The sequence below is a fragment of the Mustela nigripes genome, chromosome 7, assembly GCF_022355385.1.
Source record: "Mustela nigripes isolate SB6536 chromosome 7, MUSNIG.SB6536, whole genome shotgun sequence".
Classification (NCBI taxonomy): domain Eukaryota; kingdom Metazoa; phylum Chordata; class Mammalia; order Carnivora; family Mustelidae; genus Mustela; species Mustela nigripes.
The window spans coordinates 111,046,569-111,071,723 of record NC_081563.1 but is presented as its reverse complement, the minus strand read 5'-3'; the positions used below and the strand labels follow the sequence as shown (position 1 = coordinate 111,071,723).

The window sequence follows — 25,155 nt, the reverse complement described above, 5'->3', positions numbered from 1 at the left end:
AAACATTATCAGATGGTAGAAAATGAAAAGAATTTGTTGCTAGCAGATCTTTCATTAAAGATTGGCTAAAGGAAGTTCTTTGAGCAGGAGAGAAATGATGAGTCAATTGTGTAGCATCAAGAAAAAAGAAGGAACAATGGAGAGTCCTCCTGAGTGTTAGCAATCATATTTGATGACTGAATAAAAAATATAAAACTGGGGATGCCTGGGTGGCTCAGTTGGTTAAGCATTCGACTCTTGATTTCAGTTCAGGTCATGATCCTGGGGTCATATGATTGAGCTCCATGTTGGGTTCCTTGCTCAGTGGGGTGTCTGCTTAAGATTCTCTTTCTCCCTCGCCCTTCTCTCTCTCAAATAAAGTTTTTTAAAACAATCTAATACTAAATATGATGATATTTTAAGTGGTGAAGATAGGGGCTCCTGCGTGGATCAGTCAGGTGAGCATCCAGTTTTGGCTGGGTTTGTCATCTTGGGGCTGTGGGGTCGAGCCCCACATCAATCTCTAGGCTGGGCAGGAAGTTTGCTTGAGATTTACCCATGCGCCGCTCCCCCCTCCCCCCAGTTCATGCATGTACTCTCTCTCAAATAAATAAATAAGATCTTTAAAAAAATAAAATGGTGAAGATAAAGGACCTAAATGGAAGTAGTAGAACATTATTACCAGTAGATTTTTCTAAGTCACATGTGTGTATTCTGGTGCCAATAGTAACTACGAAGAAAATACACAAAAAGATAAAAACAATATAAGTAAATCAAGACGGAATCTTAAAAAATGTTCAGATGACCCACAGAAAGACAAAAAGAGAGAAACAGAATGAGAACCAGAGAAAACAATATAAGGCAAATAATAGAGTGGCTGACTTAAGCCTTAACATATCTGTAATTACTATAAATGTAATAATTACCTAAAATGGAAATGCAAATTGGATGAAAAAATGTGATCCAAATACATGCTGCTTGTAGGAAAGTCACTTCAAATTCAACAACATATGTAGGTAGAAAGTAAAAGAATGAAAAAAAATTCTACCATGCTAGAATTAATTGAAAAAAAGAGAGGGTAGGAATGGTTATGCTAATAACTGACAGATTATGCTTTAGAGCAAAGAAAATTATAGAAATAAAAAGGAACATTGCCTAAAGATAAAATGACAGATTAAATGTTGCCAGGGGTTAAGAATGTAAAGTGGTTGTTGGGTGGGGAGAGTATGTGGGAGGGAGCTGTATGGTTACATTGGGGCAGTATGAGGAATCCTTGTGCTGGGTCCATTTAGTATTTTGACTGGTGGTAGATGCATGAACCTACACAGGTAAAAGAATTGGGCAAAACTTAAACACGCATGTGAGTATAAGTAAAAATGTGGACATTTGAATAAGATTGACTTATCAACGTCAGTATTTTAGTTGTGATATTTTACTGTAGTTTTAAAAAAATGTTACCATTTAGGAAATTTGGTCAATGTATGTAAGGAATCACTCTGTATTATTTCTTATAACTGCATGCTTTCTTATATTGTGAATCTATTATCTCAACTAAAATTTAAACTGTTAAAAGGAAACAGGTTCAGGAGGCATGAAGACATGACAGCTAACTGCAGTGTTGGGTTCTGGCTTGGACAGAAAAAGGATATTAGTGGAGAGACAGAAGAGTCAGCCATTAGAATGATTAGAAACAGACTTTGAAATAAATGATGGCTTTAAGAGTTTAAACAATTTCAGTAAAGAGAAAATATAAAAAAGAATTAACAGAAACTGAAGATATCGGTAACTGATTTTAGGAATCTTAGATGCAGATGGAAAGAGAATTAACGAATAAGGTATGCTGGGAAAACATTCCTCTGCAGAAGCACTGAGAGACAGAGGGCTGAAAAATAGTCTGTCATTTGTGAACTTTCTTGTGCTCTCTCTTTTTCACACACACACACAGTGGTTTTCCTTGAACCATTTGAGAGACATCTATCTCATGGCTCTTGACCCTTTAAAATACTTTAGTGTGTATTTTCTAAAGGTAGTGATCATTGTAAGAGACTTAAGAGACTTAAGTCTTAAGGTGGTATAGTTTTTTGCCTTCAGTATGCTTAACATTGATATAGTACCTTTATCTAGTATATTGTTTGTACTACATTTTTTCAGTTGACCTAGTAATGTCCTTTTATATTATTTCTTCCGCCCCTTCCATTACCAGATCCAGTCTAGGTTTGGGTACTGCAACTAATTGTTATGTCTCTGTAGCCTGCTTTAATGTAGAACATGGGTCAGCAAATCTTTTCTGTAAAGAACTAGATAGTAAATATTTTCTGCTTTGTCTCTGTACAGTTACTTCTGCTCTTGTAACATGAAGTAGCCATTAACAATAAGTAAGCAAAAGGGCTTGGCTGTGTTCCAAAAAAATTTATTTACATGAACAATCAGCAGGCAGGATTTAGCCTAAGGACTGTAATTTGCTGACTCCTGATGTAGAACATTTCTACTGCCTTTCTTCCTTTTTAAAGAAAAATTATATTCACACTCTTTCATGGATAGATTCCCCCCCCGCCCCCGTTTTAATCCAGTTCTTTATTTTGCTTTTGTTTCATATTTCCTCATGGTTAGATTCAAATTATACATCCTTGGTCAGAATACTGCATAGGTGAAGGTTGGCCCTTCTCAGGATCTCATACCTGGAGGTGTATGATACCTCTATTTCCCTTATTTTTTATATTAATTTTATTCTCCTGTTTGAGGTGTTGTCTGTCCCCCCCCCCCAACTACCTATTTTATTCCTCCTTGCAACTTATAAGCAATATGAGGGAAACACCTTAAAACCGTGCATATAAACTGCTCCTCATTAGGTTTTCCTCCTGCTTTTTTAACATCCATGGATGTTAAAAATATCTTAACACTCCTCTCAGTAATTAATAGAATAAAGATTTTATTTTATTTTTTTTTAAAGATTTTATTTATTTATCAGAGAGGGCGGGGGGAGAGAGCGAGCACAGGCAGACAGAATGGCAGGCAGAGGCAGAGGGAGAAGCAGGCTCCCTGCTGAGCAAGGAGCCCGATGTGGGAATCGATCCCAGGATGCTGGGATCATGACTTGAGCCGAAGGCAGCTGCTCAACCAACTGAGCCACCCAAAACACTTGTCCTAATTGACATACAGAGGATACTATACCATACAGTTACTGTGCTCTTCGAAATAATCATAAATCAAAAAGGAAATCACCCTGGGAATTTGAAATTTTGAGCTGAAAGATAATGAAAGTATTAAATATGAGAACTATGGGTACAACTAATGCAATGGTGAGAATGAAAGGGTTTTAAATGTATATACTAAATAAGAAGAAAGGGTGGAAGTCAGTGATCTGTTTTCAACTCAGGAAAATACAAAAACTGCAAAAATATACTCAAAGTCATTAGAACAGAAAAAGCAAAATTGAGGGGAGCCTGGATGGCCGTAGAGATTATTTAAATAAAATATATATGTATGAAAGAAAAGACAAAATTGATAAGCTGCTGAAGAAATTGATAAAAAAACAAATTACCGATCAATAATAAGGAGGACATCACTATAGATCCTACATGCATTGGAAAAATCGGAGGATATTAGTTAATAAGTTTATTCCAATAAATTTGAAAAATTTAGATGAAATGGCAAACTCTAGTAAGACCAACTTGCATAAAAGAGATCTCCAGGCCCAGAAGGTTTTACAAATGAATTCTTCCAAACGTTTACAAGAGAAATGTCACCAATCTTAGACTCTCCTACAGATAGGAAAATAGGTGAAATTCCTTTCCTGTTCCAGATAATTTTGTTATCAAAACTTAACAAATAAAAAGCAGGTCAGTTTAACTTACGAAGCTGTAAAACAGATTTAAAATATTTGCAAACTGTATCCAGCAAAATATAAAAAGAATCATGATCAACTTGGGTTTATTTGAGAAATTCAGTGTCAATTTAATATTTGAAAATCAATATCATTCACAGCATTAATAGAATAAGAGAGAAAAAGCAAATGATCATTAGATACACAGTTTTAAAAAAAAAACTAGAATTCGACACTCACTAATGTTAAAAATCTTTAGTAAACTAGGAATAGAAAGGTACTTCCTTAATCTGGTTTAAGTAAGGGTTTTACAAAGAACATATGGTGAAATACTGAAAGTTTTCCCCTGAGATTGAGAACAAGACCTCACCAGTTTTTGCCAGTCACCAGTTCTTTTCCATGTCATAACAGATCTTAACTAATTACAATAAGGCCAGAAAAATAATAAAGTCATAAATACTGGAAAGGAAAAAAATGAAAGGTTTTTTTTTTTTTTTTGAACAGAGGATATGCTTGTATTATTCATAGTTTTTGCCTGGGATAACCAGGAGAATGGTGGTGCTATCACAGAGATGAAAATTCCATTATTAAAAATATATATAGGTAGTATTTAATGTTTTTCAATAGTATGAGATCAGTATGACTTCGTGCAGAGAAGCAGATTGAGGTGGAGCCCTGGGGCATTCCTATAACTAGAGGCTGACTGGGACAAGAAGGTGGGCTTATCAGAGGGGACTGAGAAGAAGCTGTGAATTGAGAACAGGGGGGTTTTGGAAACCAAGTGAAGAAAGTATTTTATTTATTTATCTATCTATCTATTTATTTATTTATTTAGCTCAGAGATTTTATTTATTTATTTATTTTAGAGATTTTATTTATTTATTTGACAGAGATCACAAGTAGGCAGAGAGGCAGGCAGAGAGAGATAGGAAGGGAGGCAGGCTCCCTGCTGAGCAGAGAGCCCGATATGGGGCTCCATCCCAGGGCCCTGAGATCATGACCTGAGCCGAAGGCAGAGGCTTAACCTACTGAGCCACCCAGGTGCCCCAAGAAAGTATTTTAAGAAAGTGGGAGGCATTGGGTGCTGGGGTGGCTCACTCGGTTAAGTGTCTGCCTTCTGTTCCCGTCATGGTCCCCAGTCCTGGGATCAAGCTTTATGCTCAGTGGGGAGCCTGCCTCTGCCTGCCATACACCCCTGCCCCCTGCTGCTTGTGCTCCCTCTCTCTCCCTAGCAAAAATAAAGAAAATATTTTTCTTTTCTTTTTTTTCTTTCTTCCTTTCTTTCTTTCTTTCTTTCTTTTTTTTTAAAGAAAGAGGTATCAACTATTTCAAAGGCTCATATACCTTAACTAAGGGATTTTGGGGGGCTGGGGAAGTTAGGATTAAAGCTAACTAGCTGAAATGGGGTAAGAAATTAGTAGGTTAGAGAGTTGTCAGTGAGAGTAGATAATTCTCAAGACTTGCTGTAAAAGCACAGAAGTGATAATAGCACAAGTGGAACCTAAGGTGAAGGAAGTTTATTATTTTATTTTTTAAAAAAGATTTTATTTATTTATTAGGCAGAGAGGCAGGCAGAGAGAGAGGGGGAAGCAGGCTCCCTGCTGAGCAGAGATCCCCCGCGGGGCTCGATCCCAGGATCCTGGGATCATGACCTGAGTTTAAGGCAGAGGCTTTAACCCACTGAGCCACTCAGGTGCCCCAAAAGTTTATTTTTTAAGAAGGAAATCTGAAAGCTCATCTCATGCTGATCCAGTAGATAGAAGTGTGGGGTTGGGGTTGGAATCAGGTTTGTTCTGCTGGTACCCTTGATTGAGTAGAGAATTCTGGACCCAGGTAGAGGATTTAACCCTAGATGAATTTAGATAGTTTATACATTGTAACCAGGGGAAAGCACATGCATTTAGTAATGGGAAGAAAATGTAGTTCTCCTAATTTATTTCTTCTTCTACAACTATCCACTTAGTGTCATTAAGATGCCAGGCACGCTTCTAGGCACTGGAAATAGAGAACAAAAGAGACAAAAATCTTTACCGTTATGAAGTTTACATTCCACTGGGGGAAAATACACATGAAATGAGTAAAGGAATCCACTGATCAGCAGTTGAAATTGGAAAGAGGGAAGAGGATTTGGGAAGTTGAAAGATATTAATGCATAAAAGTGAGCTGGCCAGGAAAATGGAAGGATTGTTGTCTTATAGTGCTGAGAACCTATTTGAGATGTGTGTTTATAAATGTGAAGTGAGACCAGTCAGCACAACGTTGTGTCTCTAGTTTTAGCCAGCTACTTGGTTGCACATACAGAGTAAGCAGAGTTGGGTTCAACCAGGTTTAGAGTTTTGTTGTATGTGTTAACTTCAACTTGCTAAGATGCCATTGAATGTAAAGTACACCTTTATCTTGCGTACCACTAAGAAAGAAAAACCACTTCCTTTAAACTGTGACATGCCATTGACTTTAATAGTATATCTTGATTTCTGAACTATTAGGGGAAGAGGCTCCATCACAGAATTGGCAAAATTTGTGGTTGGGGTGGTTTTACTTGAAAGCAACAGAAAATCCAAACATAAATGGATTTTAGCCAAGAGGGATATGAGGAACATGGCAGCCTGATAAGAACATGGCAGCCTCGGTGAGTCTTGCTTCCCTGGCTCTCACAACTGCAAGCACTTTGCTTTTCTTGAACCAGCTTGCTGGGGGGACCTATAGGAAACTCTAGGATCTAGGATCTGTTGTGATCCTCCCAGACAGAGAACTGGTGTATAGCCGGGCCAGTGTAGCAAGGGACAGAGACCGTAAAGCTTCAGATCCTGGATGGTGTGATATAGTAGATCTTCCTGACGGCCACAAGGTCAATATGTTGCTAAGTCGATGGGGAGAATCTCACCAGAGCTTGAGACAAGGGGATTACTGGGAGAACCTGGAAGCAGCAAAGATTCATTCCTTGATGATGGAAGTATAAGATGGTGTAACCACTTAGGAAGCAATTATGGCAGTTTCTTTAAATCTGATTTATCAATTTTGATCCAGTGATTTCACTTTTACTTATTTATCCAAGAGGAGTGTCCACACACATCCACACAAAGGCTTGTACACTAGTGTTCTTAGCAGCTTTATTCATGTAACTATGTAATCCAAGTGTCCATCAGCAGGAGAATGAATAAACAAGCTGTGGTATATTCATGCAGTAGAATGCTACTCAGCAATGGGACGGAACCAACTACTGATACACATCATACTGAGAAGCATCAGGCTGATCAAAAGAAGCAAGGCACAAGAGTGTCTCTGTACGCTTTTATTAAATCATATTGTATAAAACTGGTCTCTAGTGATGGAAATAAGATCAGTGTTGGGAGAGATTAACTGCAAAGTGGTATGAAGGAACTTTTGGGGGTAACAGACCTGTCTTATGTGCTGTTTGGGAGGGTTCCACATGTATATACACTTGTCACAACTTAAGAAATTGTACATTTAAGATGCCATTTGTATATAAATTGCTCCTCTCTAAGATTGATTTAAAATTTTGGTTGGAAGGAAGCAAATCGGTATAGCAGTCACACGAAATGTGAAAAATTATATTATGCTGGTAAAACTGTCAGGCTAGGTTAAGAAACAAAACCTAAACCATGTCCTGTTTAGAAAAAAGAAACTTTTGAAAATTTGATGAGGAAATATGAAAAATAAAGAATTGAATAAAGATCTGTGGCCCAGGAAGACAACAACAAAAAATCAGTAATTATAATAATAGATAAGATGAAACCTGAACATCAAACTATATAAATGGTTATTATCATGATAAAGGGGACAGTTTATGACAGTCTAAAAGTTACAAACTTATTTGGCTAAATAGCTAAATAAGGCAAAAATAACATGGTAAATGTGTCATGGTGTGGGATTTCAATACACCTTTCTCAGAAATAGGTCTAGTAGGTAACGGGAGAATATGAGGGAGTTGAATAGTGCATTCAGTAAACTGAATTACACATGAATCAGTACTGGTTCACATTCCTACGATAGATTGCCTTTTTTTTTGTTTTTTTTTTTTTAATGTCTGAGGAACTTTGATCAAAGTTTAACGATGTCCAACACACTTGACCACAAAGAAAAGCTAAACAGGTGAGAAAAGTTGAGGTTTGTGGGTTGTTTTTTTTTTAAATAGGCCACTTTGCTTGGTAATAATACCAATATACTTTAATAATAATTAAAAAGAAATAATAATAAGGTGGCTCCTTTGAAACCTGCCTCCTATGGAGGGTTCCCCTATTTTCCCTGTATGTTTGTAGTGCAGAATCACCCCCAGTGTATTCTTGAATTGGAAACTTGGTAGAAGCAAGGAGTTACTAATTCTCTGTATCTGGTTTCCTATTGTTGAAGAGTCTTTCTGTTTCAATCAGATGCCTTTGTGTGACTGCTGGTGAAGTGAGCACAGGCAGTACCAGTGTGTGTACCTGCATCACCAGTGATAATATAAAACTTGACCTGAAAGTGTAGTTGATACTCCTGACCTTCCCCTTTCAATAAACACTCTACTGGCCATTCACTAGAACACAGAGAATTTCACGTTAACAATGTAAAAGAAACAAGAATATCTAATATGGGGGGTAGGGAGGGGACATGGAGAAGAGCATGCTCTCACGTCCTGCTCGTGCAAATGTAAATTGTTACAGCCATTTTGGAAGTAATTTGGCAGCTTGGCTAACAATTAAAATTCATCTTCCTTTGGCCCAGTAATCCTCCTCCTAAGATTCTATTCTTAGAAATTAAAGCACAAGTAAGGCCATATGTATAGAGATATTTATTGCAGCAATGTGCATAATGCCAGCTGACTGAAAACAAAATGAATGTTATTAGGAGAAAGGCAGAAAAAAATGCTATCCCAGTAGGTTAGAAGATAATGCTCCATGGAAAAAATGAATGGGGACTCATACCTGTTTTATTAAAACTCCCAGAGTTTTGTTGGCGTGAGAAAAAGGAAGATGTGGAAAAGTTTGCATAATTGTGTAGCCAAACATTAATTGAAGAGAGCTGTGCATATATCATGGGCTCATAAGTATGAAGAAAACTAGTTAAGAATGCTTACGAGGTGGTTAAATGTTTATCTTAGTGTAGGGTGGTTGGGAGTACTTGGGGAGAGAAGTTACAAAGGGAGAATTGTCCTTCAGTTGACAAAAGGCTATCTGTGATCGTAACTATTTGTTATTTGTAAAATTATATAAATGCTAGATTTAAAGATACTCAGTGAATATTTAAAATTAAAACGATCTATTTCTTTTCTAAAAGTGGTGCTGATTTGCCAAGGCCTGAGTATGTCTATGTATATGAAATACATAGAAACTCTTGGGAGCAAAACAAGCATAGTAAAAAACCAGGAAACTTTCTGAGCTAGAAGGGCCTAAATTGTGTCCACACACACATACACAATGAACCAGTAACCAGTGGGAACTGTATTAGCCCATAAACATGGAGAGGCCTCTGTGGTTGTTGGTTGGTACTGCTCTTCATGGACCTTTGCATTTCTTTGGTTTATCATTCTTGGTGTTGGCTTTGTGTTCCACCCCGTAGCATGATGGCTGTGTTGCTGAGATGGAGTTTGGGGCACAAATTGCACCTATGAGAGGCACCTATGGGGCACCTATGAGAGGAAGGGGCAGGAAGCAGAATTGGGTAAAGGAAGAAGTTGAACTTCAATTCAGGCCTGACAAAGGGGAGCTTATAGAGCAAAGGATTGTGTATCAGAGTTGTTTAGTGTTGGATTGAAATGTTCCAGCCTTTCTACCCTCTCTGGTTTGAGCTGCCCTGGGCAAGGCATGACTTGGGGCAAGGCACCTCCTGAAGAAACTGACACTGGGAGGCTGGCTGCCTGTTGATGAGACAGTAAATCCTTCTTCAAAAGGGAGATTTATGTGATATATCTCCCTGTCTACCACAGTGTCTTTCTTAAGAATGAAAAAATAGTGCCTGGAAGCTCTCCATCAAGACTTGCCCTCACATCCAAGTATTAGATTACATGCTGTGACAGAGACTGGCAGTGACCTTTTTGGCCTCTGTCCGTCCCCTTTGCTAGTAAAGGGAATCCTGATTTTTCATTGAGTACACGGTCATCTGGAATAATGGCTACATTTCCCAGCCTCCCTCTCCATTTAGATATGTCAGTAACTTTTGGCTGAGGGGATGTAAGTTGAATTGTCCTGTTTGACTTAAGAGGGAGGAGATGTGCATCTTGTTTTCTTTTCCTTCCTGCTGGGTAGAATGTGGGAATAAAAGCTGGAGTGGAGCAGCTGTCTTGGATTATTAGGTGGAAGCCACATGTTGAGGATGACAGGGCAACAAGGTAGAAGAGCATTAGGTCCCTTTCTATAACCTATTGGTTATAGAATTCCCTTATGTGCTCTGTATTTCTTTGGACTTTATATCTTGGTTAAGCCATTACAATTTACATTTTTCTGTCAGTTGGGCTAGAACCTAATCTTAACTGATACACATTTCTAGTCAGTTGTTGGCAGGGAACACACAACACCATGATTGGCTCAGACTAACAATTTGGGGGTAAAATGGATATTGGGAATAAGTCATGGAGATATCAATATCCAGGTAAGTATGGCAGAGGGAGAGAAGGGGAAAGAAGCCAAGGGATTTGCAGGTGATGATAATTGTGATGGATCATGGAATCTTAACTAGGTAAGGGGAAAGTCAAGTGTGTGGGTTGTGAGTGATGAACAGGAAGAAATCAGTGGATTGGAGTTCCCCATAGGGCTGATGACTTCCTGGAAAAGGGGAAATGAATTTGAGACAAAAGATATGGTGGTCATAGCATAGGATGCCTAAAATGAAGATTTTGGTGCTTTTGCTCTCACAAATAATGGCGGGGCCCAGAGGAGTGGATGGCTTATGTGGAGTGGAGGAAAAGACCGTTAATGGTGAAGTTAAGAAATGGAGAGCTGGAGTTCTGATTGAAACATCTTGAATGTTGATGTAGTTGAATGGAAGGCAGTGAGCTAGATGCTAGTATCAGTGGGTGAGAAGGAGTAACTGGGATGCCAGTAGTTAACTCAGAAAGTAGGGGAGGCAGATCCAGAGGAGAACATCTATTTCAGAAAGGCTGACACTGGTGATGGAAGAGGGAGGAAAAATCATCTAGAAACAGCAGTGAGGAAGGAAATAACATCCTTCTTAAATATTAAAAAGTTATATATAGTAAAAGATAACAGACACAAAATATAAAGAAAAAAGTAAACTGAGAAAATATATTTATAGTGTATTTAAAATGCAGATGGGAGCTCCTTAATATAAAAAGAGCTCCTAAACATTAATTTGAAAAAGACAACTTGGTGGCAGAGTGGGCGCAGAATATGGAATTTTAATTCACAAAGGAGGAAATGCAAATGACCAAAACATATGAGAAGATATTCAAGCTTCAGGGTTAGTAGCAGTCCAAACATTAATGAGATATGAGGATATGCCTATCATATTGGCAAGACCTAAAAATACTGACAAACTTCAGACTTGGCAGGAGTGAGGGAAGACGGGTTCTGGAGGACACTGCTCATGGTGTGTGGTAGATTGCTTTCAGAAGAAGGTGAGTGTGATGGGTCCATTGTGTGTTGTAGCTTGATGTGCTTGCCCATCTCAGTTGTGTTCCCCACAGTGTTACTGTATTAGATACAGTTGTACCTGTAACTGTGTGATCTTACTTTTTAAAAACCAACTGATATTTATAAGTAAGTTCTTGTAGCCATTTTCATGGTACAAAGTATGGATTTCTTGTTGCAGCTAGAAAGATTTAGGTATGTTTTTGTTTATTCCTGTTAATTTTAGTGTATTTGTACCCCCTTTTCTTAAGTTTATGGCAAGTATTCTTTTCACCCAGATTAGTATACTCTAACTATCCAGTGATTCTCTTCTGGTTATGCATTAATATACCACTATGTTTAACTTTTAAGAAAGATATTGATATGTGAAATTTTGATGGACCTAAGTGTTTTTTTTTTTTTTTTTTTTTTTTTTTTTTTCTTTCTGACTTACTTTTTTTTTTTTTTTTTTTTTTTTTTTAATTTGCCTTACAGACTAACTGGATCTTCTGGGTTTGTGACAGATGGACCTGGAAATTATAAATATAAAACGAAGTGCACATGGCTCATTGAAGGACAGTAAGTAGTAATGCCTGTTTTATTTTCCAAGCTCAGTGTGGCATTACTTTTTTTTATAAGCAAAATTAACAATCTGTAAAATAAAGTATTTAAAATGTATTTTATTTGATAACTTTTCATCTGACAAGTGAATTTATTTTTCTTAATCTTCATTGTTAATCTGAAAAAAGTTTTGTGTCGATTTAAAGCTGTGAATGAATTGTTCATACCAGAAATTTGTATATTCAATTATAATCGTTAAAACTTGAATATTTGAAATGGTTTGCTTAAAGCAGTAGACAATTACAGTCTTATAACATTTTTGTAACTGCCTATTTTTATTGTGGGCAGGAAAATAAAAATAACTGTTACTGTTCAAATGGCTTCTTCTCTGGGCCTCCTATACCCTCCAGCTCTTGCCTTTTCCTTCTTCTCTCGTGGCTTTTTTTTTTTTTTAAAGTAGGATCCATGCTGGACATAGAGCCCAGTGTGCAGCTTGAGCTCGTGACTCTGAGATCAAGACCTGAGCCAGAATCAAGAATCAGTTACTTATTTGTCTGAGCCACCCAGGCACCTCTCTTTATGGCAGATCTTTAAAGCAACGTTTCTCAAACTTTGTGGTCTTAGGACCCCTTTACGTTCTTAAATTTTGAGATTTCCAAATAATTTTTGTTTGTATGGATTATATCTATGTTTATTATTATTATTATAAATTAATATCAAAGAAATTCTTCATTAAATCATTTAAAAACCTACTACATGTCAGCCCATGTGACATTTCTATGAAAAAATAAACCCTATATTTTTAAAAAAATCAGTGAAAAGAATGGTATTGTTTTACATTTTTATAAATTTCTTCTGTGGCTCGATAGAAGATAGCTAGATTATTATTATTTTCTTCTGCATTCACTTTGTTACAGTAAGTTATTGTGGATGAAGTATGTGAAGAAAATTAGTCTTGAATATGTAGTAGAAAAAGGAAGGAGATTTTGATAACCCTTTTAAATAATTTTGGATGGTTTCTTGATACACCATCAAACATCAAAGCTTGACAAGTGGTAATTTCTTTAAAGTGAATTGCAGTGTGGAATCTGAAACAGTGTTCAATGTTCATGAACTTCGGTAACTTAAGTTAAAATCTGTTGGTTTTCTTATGCTCTGGAATGGCTCTTTAACCCTTGGATGGTTCTGTAACAGAACATATGGGTTATTTGGAAACTCGTAGTTTTCTGAATTATGCAGATCGTTTAAATTTTGATATATTTCATGACATAACATGAAAAGAAATCACTTGGTTAATGTCACCATTAATCTCATTGGAAAGTTCGAAGCACCGGGAAGTTGCATCTGGGTGGCAGATGCAAATATTCCATAACTCTAATTATTGCTTGAAAGCTTACATTTTATCTTTGGCACCAAATACTGTCAGTTGTTTTCTTTGAAGTGACAGACTTGCTTTGTTCATTTTTTTTCAAAAAGTATCTAGCAGATATACAAGTCTGAGTAACCATAGTTTGTTAGTTCTTTTTTTTTTTTTTTAAGATTTTATTTATTTATTTGACAGAGATCACAAGTAGGCAGAGAGGTAGGTAGAAAGAGAGGTAGAAGCAGGCTCCCTGCTGAGCAGAGATCCTGATACGGGGCTGGATCCCAGGACCCTGGGATCATGACCTGAGCTGAAGGCAGAGGCTTTAAACCACTGAACCACCCAGGTACCCTGTTAGTTGTTCTTCTAAGTAAAAATGATAGATGACGTTCTGGGAAAAAGAGCAATTGGTTCAGCTCACCACCCAAATGATTGCAAGAGTGATTTTCCTTGAGACCACTGTCCTGTGCTGGGCTGTAGAAGTGCTTTGTTCGTACTTCCTGTCCTGTCCTGTTAAATATTCAAAAGTTGTATACTCGTGGTTCAAGACAATGACATTAATCATTTTTACCGCTTAATATAGATACCCTTACACAAAACCCATTTTTCCTTTTTCTGTGAGCGTGTAGTGGTGAAGAATAACAGGGATTACTGGTCCAGTTTGGTGCTTCTGCCTCGCTCTGTCCCAAGGTGCTGGCAGTATCTTTCTCCCCACATCGCTCCGCACCTAGTAAATACCAACATGCTGATAAAGGCACGTGATATTTTAGGATTATCCTGAACATAGATTTGACCTCCTAGACTGCCTCAAAGAGTCTCAGGGCCCCTCCCAGCATCGCGAGGCCCACAGCTCCAGAACTGCTGCTTTAAGGAGTTGTTTGCCTCTATGCTTTCTGTCAGTTCATTCCGATCTGACGTCCTTCTGTAGCAGTCCTCTGAAGGCTCCTGGTTGGTCCTCCTCAGCCTAAGGGGTGCTCCTGTTTGGTCCTCCTCAGCCTAAGGAAAACCTTTAACTCCTCTTTCCCCTTATCCCCATATTCAGCCTGTCAGTAAGTTCTGCCCGTTTTCCCTCTAGAATGCCTTCCCAGTCCATCTACCTTCTCCTTTTCATCTTCATCTCTGCCATTGCAAGACACCAACCATCCTGTCTTTCCTGGGCCACCGTGATAGCCTTGAAATTGGCCTCCCGGCTTTTGCTGTTGCACCTTGCCCATCTCTCACTTCTCATCTCGTGTGGTGTCCTCTGTTTTCTATGTTGCAGACACACTGATTTTTTTCATGTTGCTTGGACACATCAACCTCTTTCTCACTTGGATTTAAGACTGTACTGTTCCCTGTGTCCGAAACATGGTTCCCTATCCGTCTCACATGGCTTATCTCTTGTTCTCAAATCTTCTAGAGGTTTCTGGGGGTAATTCCCTACCACCTGTTGTACACATCACATTCCTTTCATGTCTTCACAAGAGCCATCATCAGATGAGTTAACTTGTTTATGAACTTACTTAGTTGTTTGCTTAGAGATGTTAGCTAGATGAGTGTGGAGTAGAGGGAAGGCCTAAGGCTGGAGACATATAATTGGGCATCGCCAGGATATAAACAGTGTTAATATTACCAAGAGGTTTTTGAGTGGAGTGTTTGGGTGGAAGCCAGGTTTGAGAGCAAAGAGGGTGAGTGGGATGTGAGGAAACAGAGAAAGCAAAGTCTTGTGTGGAGCTTCACTGTCTTCAGCAGAGAGAGATAATAGCTGGAAGGAGAGTTGAGATTTGACATTTTTATGTTTTGTTATTTTTGGTAAAATACGTGATACTTAAAGAGATTAAAATGAGGATGTGGAAAGTTCCAGATGAGAGGAAGGTGTGGGGTGGTTGAAAGATGGACAGAGGAGTGGGTGGGTGTATCTGTTTTGGAAAATGGGGAATTGGGAGATTTTTGTCTGGGTGCTGAGCTTAAGCAGGGAGGTGGCACCAAATGGTTTGAAATAGTAATTGGGAGTGAGCAGCAGTTGTGGAGAAGGAGAGAGAGAATGAGTAGTGGCATTGCTGGCAGAATTGAAGTACCAGTTGGAAGTTGGTAAGCTGTGACCTGTCCTGAAACCAGCCTACCTAGTGGTCTTGAGGACCTCTAGAGGACCAGTGATAGGCTTAGTTTTCTTGGCATTTAATCTCAGTCAAAGAGGATAACTGGTGTCCTCTAGACTAGGCCTTGGCCAGGTAGTTGTATGGAAAGGCAGAAGGGTAGGCAAGTATAGAGAACTGGCAGTTGTGTTTGTGAAATGACGTGGTGTGGAATCTGAAGTTGGGTAAGGAAGGAAGTGCAGAAACAGAAGGACTAATGGGTTGGTTCACGACCTGTTTAAAAACAGCCACTGTGGGGGCGCCTGGGTGGCTCAGTGGGTTAAGCCTCTGCCTTTGGCTTGGGGTCCTGAGATTGAGCCCTACGTCCAGCTCTCTGCTCAGTGGGGAGCCTGCTTCCTCCTCTCTCTCTGCTTGCCTCTCTGCCTGCTTGTGATCTCTGTCAAATAAATGAATAAATAAATATCTTAAAAAACAAACAAACAAAAAACAGCCACTGTACAGACTGTAAGGCCCAGAGAGGCATAGGTCAGGGTGATTTTGTTTACCATCGTGTGCTTCGTGGTCTCTTGCACACAGTAAGTAGGAAATAAATCTTCGACATATGAAGGAATGTCATTTATCTACTATTTATTTCTTCTCTCCCTGTGAGTTCTTTAAAAATCGATCTTTCTCCAGTTTCTTCTCAAATGTTTTATAGTTATGATGATTATTATAAACTGCCTCTCTTGTTCTTTTCAGGCCAAATAGAATAATGAGACTCCGTTTCAATCATTTTGCTACAGAGTGTAGTTGGGACCATTTATATGTTTATGATGGAGACTCAATTTATGCACCACTAGTTGCTGCCTTTAGGTAAGTTTCGTCACATAAGTAATAGTTAATCATTATTTGATTTCTGAATTCAGACTTACCTCCTAGATTGCAAACTCTTATGGTCACTTACCACCTTTATTTCATGGAGAAGGTGCTAGTTCTGGAGTCCTCTGTCACTTGTGCTCTAGGCCTGACTTGGTTTCCTGTAGCCACTGGGTAAGTTTCGGGGCTGAGTATTGGACCTCTTGTTTCAGTTTCCTCATCTATAAAATTATGGCAGTCGTATCAAGTTTACTCACTTCTTGTGGTGGTGGTGCAGTTTACATTTAAAAAATGTTTTGTGAGTAATATATTGGATATTATTTCTGTGAAAACTTTGGATCATGAACCAGTCACCTTGATCCTTGGGGTCCTCATCACGTAGGCCTTTCAAGAATTATTTGTTGAATTCGATCAAGTGTGTGTGTGTGTGTGTATTTATGTATATGCATTAATATGGCTGAGGAGGACTTTTTGGAAGAATACACAGAAAATGAAGAGTAACCTGTGGGAAGAGAGGAAAATGCTGATTATGGTTTTTTTTTTGGACAAGTGTATTCTTGATTAGTAGTTAAATGAAACAGCTTAACAATAACTATGTGGAGTGTTCTCTGTTGTTTTGGCATTTTCGTTTTTATTAACAGTAAGTAGCTTTGTTGTTTATTATGTTTTTGACTACATGGGAATTCCAAACCATCCATTTTTCTTCCTTTTACTTGATAGAGAATTCATAAAATGTCTTTTTCCATATATAGCTATAGAGAGCCATAGCTGTCATTTTTTTCATCTGCAGCTGACTTTCTGGATTTCTTCTGACATTTTATTTCCCTGACGTTAAAAAGATATCAATTCAACAAATATATTTTGTATTCCTCACGTGGGGTTAGTCTTGACGTTTCATATCAGTGAGGAGGTAACAGAGAATAAACAGTACACAGCGGCCCAAGGACACAGGAAATCAGGGGACTAATGTGCCTTGATATTTCCTCCACTTCCTTCGGCTTAGAATTCTCTCCATCGTATCTTTAAACTAAGAACCAAGGTCATTTTCTGGGTTTCAGAGGTTCACCAATAGAGCCAAAGAATAGGGTAGATAGGCCATGCTAAGCAGTAAAATGTCATCATCCAAGTGTGGGGAGTACATACTTTTATGCCAGAATTTGAGGCATACCTTGGGTTATGTTAAGAGGCACCCCAAACTCCAATAAGCATGAAAACTGTCTATAATAGGATGTTTCCATGATAACACTTGCTGGGAGTTCTGGGGGTTCACTCAACACTGAGTTCATGACTCAGAATTCCTGGAGTCCCTATTATGTGCCGGGCACTCTGACTCAGCTTGCCAGTGGCCCTTGTGGGAACTTCAGCCAAGCAGGTGCATCGCCTTGTGGCTCCCCTGGACTGTATAGCTGATGAGCACACATGTGAAGCAACAGCAGCAACAAAGCAAGCAGGAGGCTGTAATTTTTCAGGTCAGTGACTTCTGAGAGAAGGCAAAGTATATGTACAAATAACTGGAAGGGTTTTATGGTTCTCTATAAAAGCTCATTAACTAATAATATAAATTAACACATGGATTATTTTAAAATTTAAACTAATAACATATTTAGTTTGAAGTTTCTGAAATAACAGTGAACAAATATGTGTTTGAAAATTGAAATTTGCCTGCAACATGAAACCCCTAGAAGCAGTGATGTGCAGAACACCTTGAAAACCACTGTTGAAGCCATGAGGGCACTGGCACAAGATGGGGGCTGAGGAGGGCTGTTGGGTCAGGAGAGCTTTGGAAGGAAGAATGAACCCCATGGTGACCTGCAGGCAGAGGAGGAGGCCGAATGGTGGGAGCCTGTGGGCACAAGGCCCAGCTAATGAGAACCCGTGGGATTCCGAAGGTGGGGACTGTGGGTGTCATTTCTGCCCAAGTCTCTCTGTCAACTCGGAGCAAATCAACGTGCTCTAGTTCTCAGTTTCTGCTGCCTCAGGTCCCAGTGCTCTACTGTGCTTTCTCTGAACTCCAAAGTCCCATTTGATTCTGAACTGGCTGATGGCCTTTATCTTTGACATATTGAAGTTCTGAATAAAATTTGTGTATCAGACCAGGTTCCGTTAGCAGACAGATCTGAGAGCCGCGGGGGCGGCAGGATTCTTCCAGCTCTACCACATTCTGTCTGTGGGACACCGACTTTCACAGATGTGTCAACAGAGCACCTCTGTGAACAGCCCTTCTGCTAGGGGCTGTCGCAGAGTGGGGAGTGGTAGTGGAGCGGGGAGAAGAGATTTCTCTTCTGAGAACTTTCTTCATCAGAACATTATTCTTTGGAGAGTTGGTGGTTTTTTCTGGCCGGGGGGAGGCATCTATTGATAGGGCAATTGTTGAGACTGTGACAGAGAGCTATTAGAAGAGCTTCATGAGAACAGGAATCCATCAGTTGTCCGGCACTCTGCTGACCCAGCCGTGGTCAGACCATGGCACACAGAGAAGCCGTCAAAGGCAGGTACCTCGCAGGTTCGTGGATCTTTCCACCAGGACCTAACCCTAACCCCAGCCCCGTCGCCAGACTCTGAGCTTGAACTTGAAGAATCTGGCTTCCCTTCCCCATCTCCCTGCCCCCGGGGGGCATCTCATCTTGCAAGGAGACAGGTGTGTCAAATCTAGGGTTACCAGGAAGCTCGACTGGTGTAGTTGGTGAAGGCAGGGTGTGCCCCAGGTGTGTTCAGAGAACCCAATTCTGCCTGGCACCATTCTACTGAATTAAGAAAATATCTTTGAACGGTGGTTTTCAAAAATTGTTCTGAACAGTGGTTTAAAATATAAGATTATACTGAACCCCAGGGCAGGCAGTTCTTGATTGGCTCAAGCTGAACATGTGGCTGCCCCCTAAGCCTTGGTTGAGTGTATTTATCTACCTGGGGGTAGGAGAGGAGGAGGGAGGTGGGAGGCGGCTCGTGGTGACAGTTGAATGGCACGCCTGCAGCATCGCTTTCTCACCCACGCACTTTCCATTGCCTTGTGTGCTGGGCCAAGGCTGTTTGTATTTATTTACCCTGTAGAAGTTTATTTTTGTCATAAACGGGTTGTTTTATTTTCACTGGGAGAAAGTGGCACATTCCAAAGCTTTCACAATGTCAGGTTTTCAAAGTGAAAAGAAGCCAGTGCCTGAGTTTCTCTGACAGTGAGGAAGCTGACCCCCTTTCTCCAGCATCACGTTTATCTGGTGCACGCAGCCCTCCACCCCTGCCGTGTGACTTCTGCCCTTCCTCCCTCCGCCCAGCCTACTGTTCTGTCCCGCACACTTAAATGTCCCCACCATATGAGTAATAAACACCATGAGCCATCACTTACTGAGCACCTGCTAGTGTGAGGCGGTGTTTCAGGACTTATGTGCTGTAATAGTTTGTTATATCGCTGCGAGGCAGGCAGGATTTCCTCCTGTGCACTTTGAGGACACTGAGGTTCCCAGATGTCTGTGACATGCCCAGGCATGTGGATTGAGGATTGGTGTTCCCATCTCTGGTCCTGATGCTCATGCTAGGAGAAGAGTGTGGGTTTTCTGCATGTGATGAAGCCCCCAGTCATTCCTGAGGCAGTATTTCTTCTGGGAAGATTACTTCCAACATACCTGTTTCGAGGTGGCCCTCTAACAGGTACGTCCCTGCTCAGCATTTCAAGGGGTTTTGGTACATGAAATTGATGAAAGCATGATCACAGTTGAAACCTTCATGTAGGTCTCTAACAAAGGCCACCTTTCCCGAGAGACCTTCTCTAGCTGCCCCTTTCTAAAGTAGCACCTTTTGTTCTTTCACTGTTTTATTCTTAGCATTTATCTCTGCCTGGTGTTACATACACACACCTGTGTGTCGGGGCGGGGGTGGGGGTATATCTAGGCTCACTTGTCATTTCCCTGATGTGAATTTCATGGAGGCAGGGAGTTCTTCACTGCCATGTTTCTGGTACCTAGAACTGTGGCTCACATGCAGCATCAGTAAATATTGGTTAGCTGACTACACAGTGCAAAATACTTCAATGTTTTGTAAACTTGGAGCACCTTCGGAGTTCTCGAGTTCCTAGAATTCTGTCTTTATATTTAAAATCTTACTGAATGAAAATCCCATCCCTTCCTCCTCATTTCCTGCTTCTATATTCTTCCAATTAATTATTTTTATATGCAGTTACCTAAATATGTGTAAATGTACACATATGCTAGGCCCATTGTTTTGCAGCTTGTTTTTTCCTCTACTTACTGGAATGCCTTGTCGAGCTCCTTGTTAGTTCTACAGACTTACAGATACAGAATGATTCATCATCTGACTCCCTGCAGATTCGTATTTAGGTGGTTGTCTTCTTCCTCTTTATTTTTTTTTTTTGAAGATTTTATTTATTTATTTGACACGAAGAGACACAGTGAGAGAGGGAACACAAGCAGGGAGAGTGGGAGAGGGAGAAGCAGGCTTCCCGCTGAGTAGGGAGCCCAATCCGGGGCTCAATCCCAGGACCCTGGGATCATGACCTGAGCTGAAGGCAGATGCTTAACGACTGAGCTACCCGTGCGCCTCCTCCTCCTCCTTTTTTATTAAGTAATCACTATGCTCAACGTGGAGCTTAACTCATGACCCCTAGATCAAGAGTCACATGCCCTACCAGCTGAGCCAGCCAGGTGCCCCTAGGTGATTTTCAAGCTTTTGCCAGTCTGAATAGTGCTACAGTGAGGACTGTTGTATATTTGTGTTTGTGTACATGAACAGGTATTAGTTCTACAAAGAACTTAGAATTGCTAGGTCACAGTGAATGACTGTCGAAGACTGTCATAGGGCCTGATGGGGAGTTTATGTGGTGTGTGCTATAGGAAAGCAAGGAGACTAGTGTGGCTAGGGTTGAGTGAGTGAAGGGAAGAGAGTAATAGATGAGATGTTTGTTCGTTGGATGGGGCTGTGTGTGTGGAGCAGATTGCATAGGACCTGGTAAGGATTCAGGTTTACACTGAACGTAGTGGTGGTGATAGTGCATTGATAATCGGGCAGAAGATGTGCACATTGAAGAAATGCAGAAGGCAAGTAAACATACAATAAATGATTAACTTCAGGAGTGTAAAAGAAACTCAAAACCACAATATAAAACAATTACTTTTTACTTATTAAATTACCAAAGCTAATATAGGACTGGTAATCCTTCCTATTGGCAAGTGAGGTAGGCTGGACCTTTCCATTCTCATATTGATGAGATTTCAAGTTGACATATTGCTTCTGGAAAGCAAGTTGGTTTTATGGATCAAGAGGTTTAAAGCCATCCTTTAGACCCTTTGACTTGATAATTTTTAATGCTCTCTAGACACCCAGCAAATATCTTGTGTATTGGATGCTGAATGAGAGGGGGATTGCTTATGATGTATTACTTATAAAATAGAATATAAGATGTTATATGGTATTGATTAGGCAAAGAAAGTACATCAGAATAATAGTGTTAAGATTGTGATTCTGACAAATAAAGCAATACAAATATTAAAAAAAAAAAGATTGTGGGTGTTTATCAAGTTCATTTATAATTTTACTCTTCATACTTTCCAGTAGTTTATATTTGACATTCATCAACTCATAAAGTTTGTTACTGTGATTTTGAAGGTTTACTGAGTTTCTTGAAGAGGAATTAGAAATAGTTTTATATACCAAAAAAAAAAAAAAAAAAAAGAATAGGATCATTGATTGCAAATCTTTTTAGAAATATAAGCCAGGATAAAGGAGGGCCTGGTGAAAGATTCAGATCTGTTCCTCAGAGAGTTCAGAACTGGATCCAGACTGATCGGGTGGCAGTATGTGTTTATCACAAGAATTTGCCCCTCTTCCTCAAAGTGTTTTTAAAAAAATTCTAAGATGAATTCCAGGTTTGAATTTGTGTGCCGCCATGTGATGTGCCTGGTGACCATGCTTCCCTTTGTAAGAAATGTGTTTTTGTTTCAGTGGCCTCATCGTCCCGGAGAGAGATGGCAACGAGACTGTCCCTGAGGTGGTTACCACATCAGGTTATGCCCTGCTGCATTTTTTTAGTGATGCTGCTTATAATTTGACTGGATTTAATATCACTTACAAGTAAGATATTTAAGTCTAATCGTTGTGATTTTATTCAGACACTGTATTTAACAGTAATAACAACTAACATGTATCGAGGGCTGACAGTGTGCCAGACATTGCACTAAGCGGTATGCGTGGATTTTCTCGTCTAAAGTTCTTTTAAAAACTCAGTGAAATACGGCACTGTGTTTTTCACTCATTCTATAATGGAGGAAACTGGTGGGAAGCTGTGAAATACATTGTCAAAAAGATCTGGGACCACAGTTGCAACCCAGGTCTTGCCTTTGAGCTTCTTCTGGAAAAGAGGGGCATTTTTCTGCTGCTGGATGAAAACACTGGGGCTTCTTGCTAAGTGCAGTTTAACAGACATTAGTCATTCTTATGTGCTCAGTTGTTGGCCCACTGATGAGGACTTAGCTGAGATTACAGAGGAAGTGTAGAGAAACAGACCTAGACAGCTTTGGGAATTTGTCATGATAGGAGAGAGGCTGACTTTTGTCTTTTCATATTTTACTCTTAAGAAATGTTTGTTTTCCTAAGTCTTTAAACCCATAAAGCTCCCTAAGCAAGGGCTCTGTAATAGAGAGTGTCTTTGGCGCAAGGAGCCCAAGATACTATGTGTTGTTTTTTTTTTTAACTTAAAAAAAATTGTTTTTTATTCATTTATTGGACAGAGATCACAAGTAGGCAGAGAGGCAGGCAGAGAGAGAGGAAGGGAAGTAGGCTCCCTGCTGAGCAGAGAGCCTGATGTGGGGCTTGATCCTAGGACTCTGGGATCATGACCTGAGCCAAAGGCAAAGGCTTTAACCCACTGAGCCACGCAGGCGCCCCTGCTATGTGATTTTTTTTTACAGAATAAGTTTGCCAACTCCTGGCAGCAGCAGGAAGCTCCATGTATATATAACCTTTATGCTGGATTTTTTATCTGCCTGTTTTCTCAGGGTCTCCGGATTCTTTCAGATCTCTTTAGACCGATCTCTGTCTTGCTTGGTACACTCATTTAGCTTTTCAGGTGCCCAAGGTTTGTGACTTGGCAGCCTGGCCATTGTATCACAGTACTAGCAAGCTGATTTTTCATGAGCCAGGCAGACATAAAGGCTGGGTAAAGAGGAAAGACTGATGAGTCTGGTTGGGTACATGTGAGATGTCTAAGCAGGGCATTGATATTCAGATCCAGGGCCCAGAAGAGCCAGGGGTTTTCATCTGGGAATCACTGGCACATGGACAGTAACTGGCTTATGGAGCGTGTGCACAGTGAGGAGAAAGGCAGTAGAGGCAGCTAAGGGGTAGAGGAATGCCTGTGGGCTGTGTTGTTACAGAAGCTCAGAAAAGAAAGTTTTAAGGAGGGAACTGACAGCTATGAGGTTGAGTAAGCAGAGGGGGCCCTAGGTGACCCTAGTTGGGGAGGGTGGAGTCAGGGGCCTGGGAGAGGCACAGTTCAGAATGGAAGGTTAGAGAGTCACAGCATTGAGAGTGGGACACTCTGGGAGGAAGGAAGTTCAGATCTGAAGGGAAGAGTAAAGGCTTAGGCTGGTACTTTTCGAACTTCACATGCACAGGGATCTTCTGGAGGGGCTTGTTAAGACATGCATCCCTGGCCCTTCTTCAGAGACCAGAGTGCAACAGAGCTGGAGCCTGAGAATCCAGATTTCTGCTAAGCTCCTGGGTGATGCTGCCTCCTCCTGTCCATGGTCCATTGCTCTAGCCATCCATCCAGGCCCCATTCCAGGTTCCCTACAGGTTCTTAGGTACAGTCTTTGCTCTTCCAAGTCTCATAGTAGCAGCCTTGGGGAAGAAGAGAAACTCCAGGGAGGGAGCATCCCTAGAGAGAAGGCAATTCAAATATCCCTTGACACCGGAAACCCTTTGCCCCATCACTGGAGAGCTCTGTTAGCTCTGTGGTCACTATCTTCCCAAGAAATGCATGTTTTTCTTACCCTCATTGGTGTAGGGGAAGCCTTGATCTCTCCTGGAGACCAGAATTAGTATTTATTTATTAAGTGAAGGAATCTTAAGGTTATCCTAAATTTTACTAGCTTTTTGGTTCCAAGATCTCTCTTCTTTAAAAAGGAGCCCTAAACCATTCTGGGGCTTCTAGACCCTTTGAAAAGCCAAATTAAACAATGTTCTTTATTCCCAGAAGAATGCCCAGAAGGACACACATAAAACATTGTTACTCATTTTCTAGGTGTCCTCAGGTTGCACTGAATTGTACCGTTGGACTTGCCTCAACTGGGGGACCCTTGAGTCTAGTACCTACAGCTACTTTGGTGTTGCCTAATTTTCTTCTCAAAGAAGAGAAAAATAGTTATATTTTATTTTCACACAAATTGGCATTTCATCTTATTTCCGAGTCACATTTTAAGCACAAATAATTAGACTAATTTTCTCATTACTCCAATTTAGACATATGCGCAGATGTTTCAATGTATTACCTGCCACTTTCATTTTTCTGAGATTCAAAAATGATTTTTGTGTTTTGAGATTTTATGTAACTGTAATAAGTGATCATAATTAATTTTTGGCACATGAAGTCCACGAATGCCTGAGGGCACTGGAGTGGAGAAGTTGAGGCACAGGGGAAGTTGTGATATTTGTCCTCCCTTAGTTTAGTAGGTGCTAAGGGTTACTCCCTCCTCTTTTCTTTTCAGTAACATGAAGTTTTGGTTGTATGACATTCCCTGGTATACGGTTAATAAGTGTGTCAGTAGGAAATGATAATTTAACATATTTTTGGTGTGAGGCATAAGGATGAGCACATCGTGGCAATGCTTTACTACAGTTTTATCCTAGACCCTTTGTAAAAACAAAGTGTGATTATTGTAGCCATTTTACCTTAACAAGTCCAATCTGAGATTTAAAGTTTAGTTTTTA

At 40.0% G+C, this 25,155-nt stretch overlaps 1 protein-coding gene across 4 annotated transcripts in view; it reads left to right on the top strand.

Annotated features, from left to right (window-relative positions):
- Positions 1-25,155, top strand: part of LOC132021769 (attractin) — a 149,082-nt gene that overhangs the window by 25,256 nt on the left and 98,671 nt on the right. For all 4 annotated transcript variants that reach the window (XM_059406627.1, XM_059406631.1, XM_059406629.1 and 1 more), the window contains exons 2-4: positions 11,863-11,946; positions 16,105-16,218; positions 22,171-22,299. In XM_059406627.1, coding sequence (XP_059262610.1) covers positions 11,863-11,946; positions 16,105-16,218; positions 22,171-22,299 — 327 coding nt within the window. The remainder of the gene's footprint in view (positions 1-11,862; positions 11,947-16,104; positions 16,219-22,170; positions 22,300-25,155) is intronic.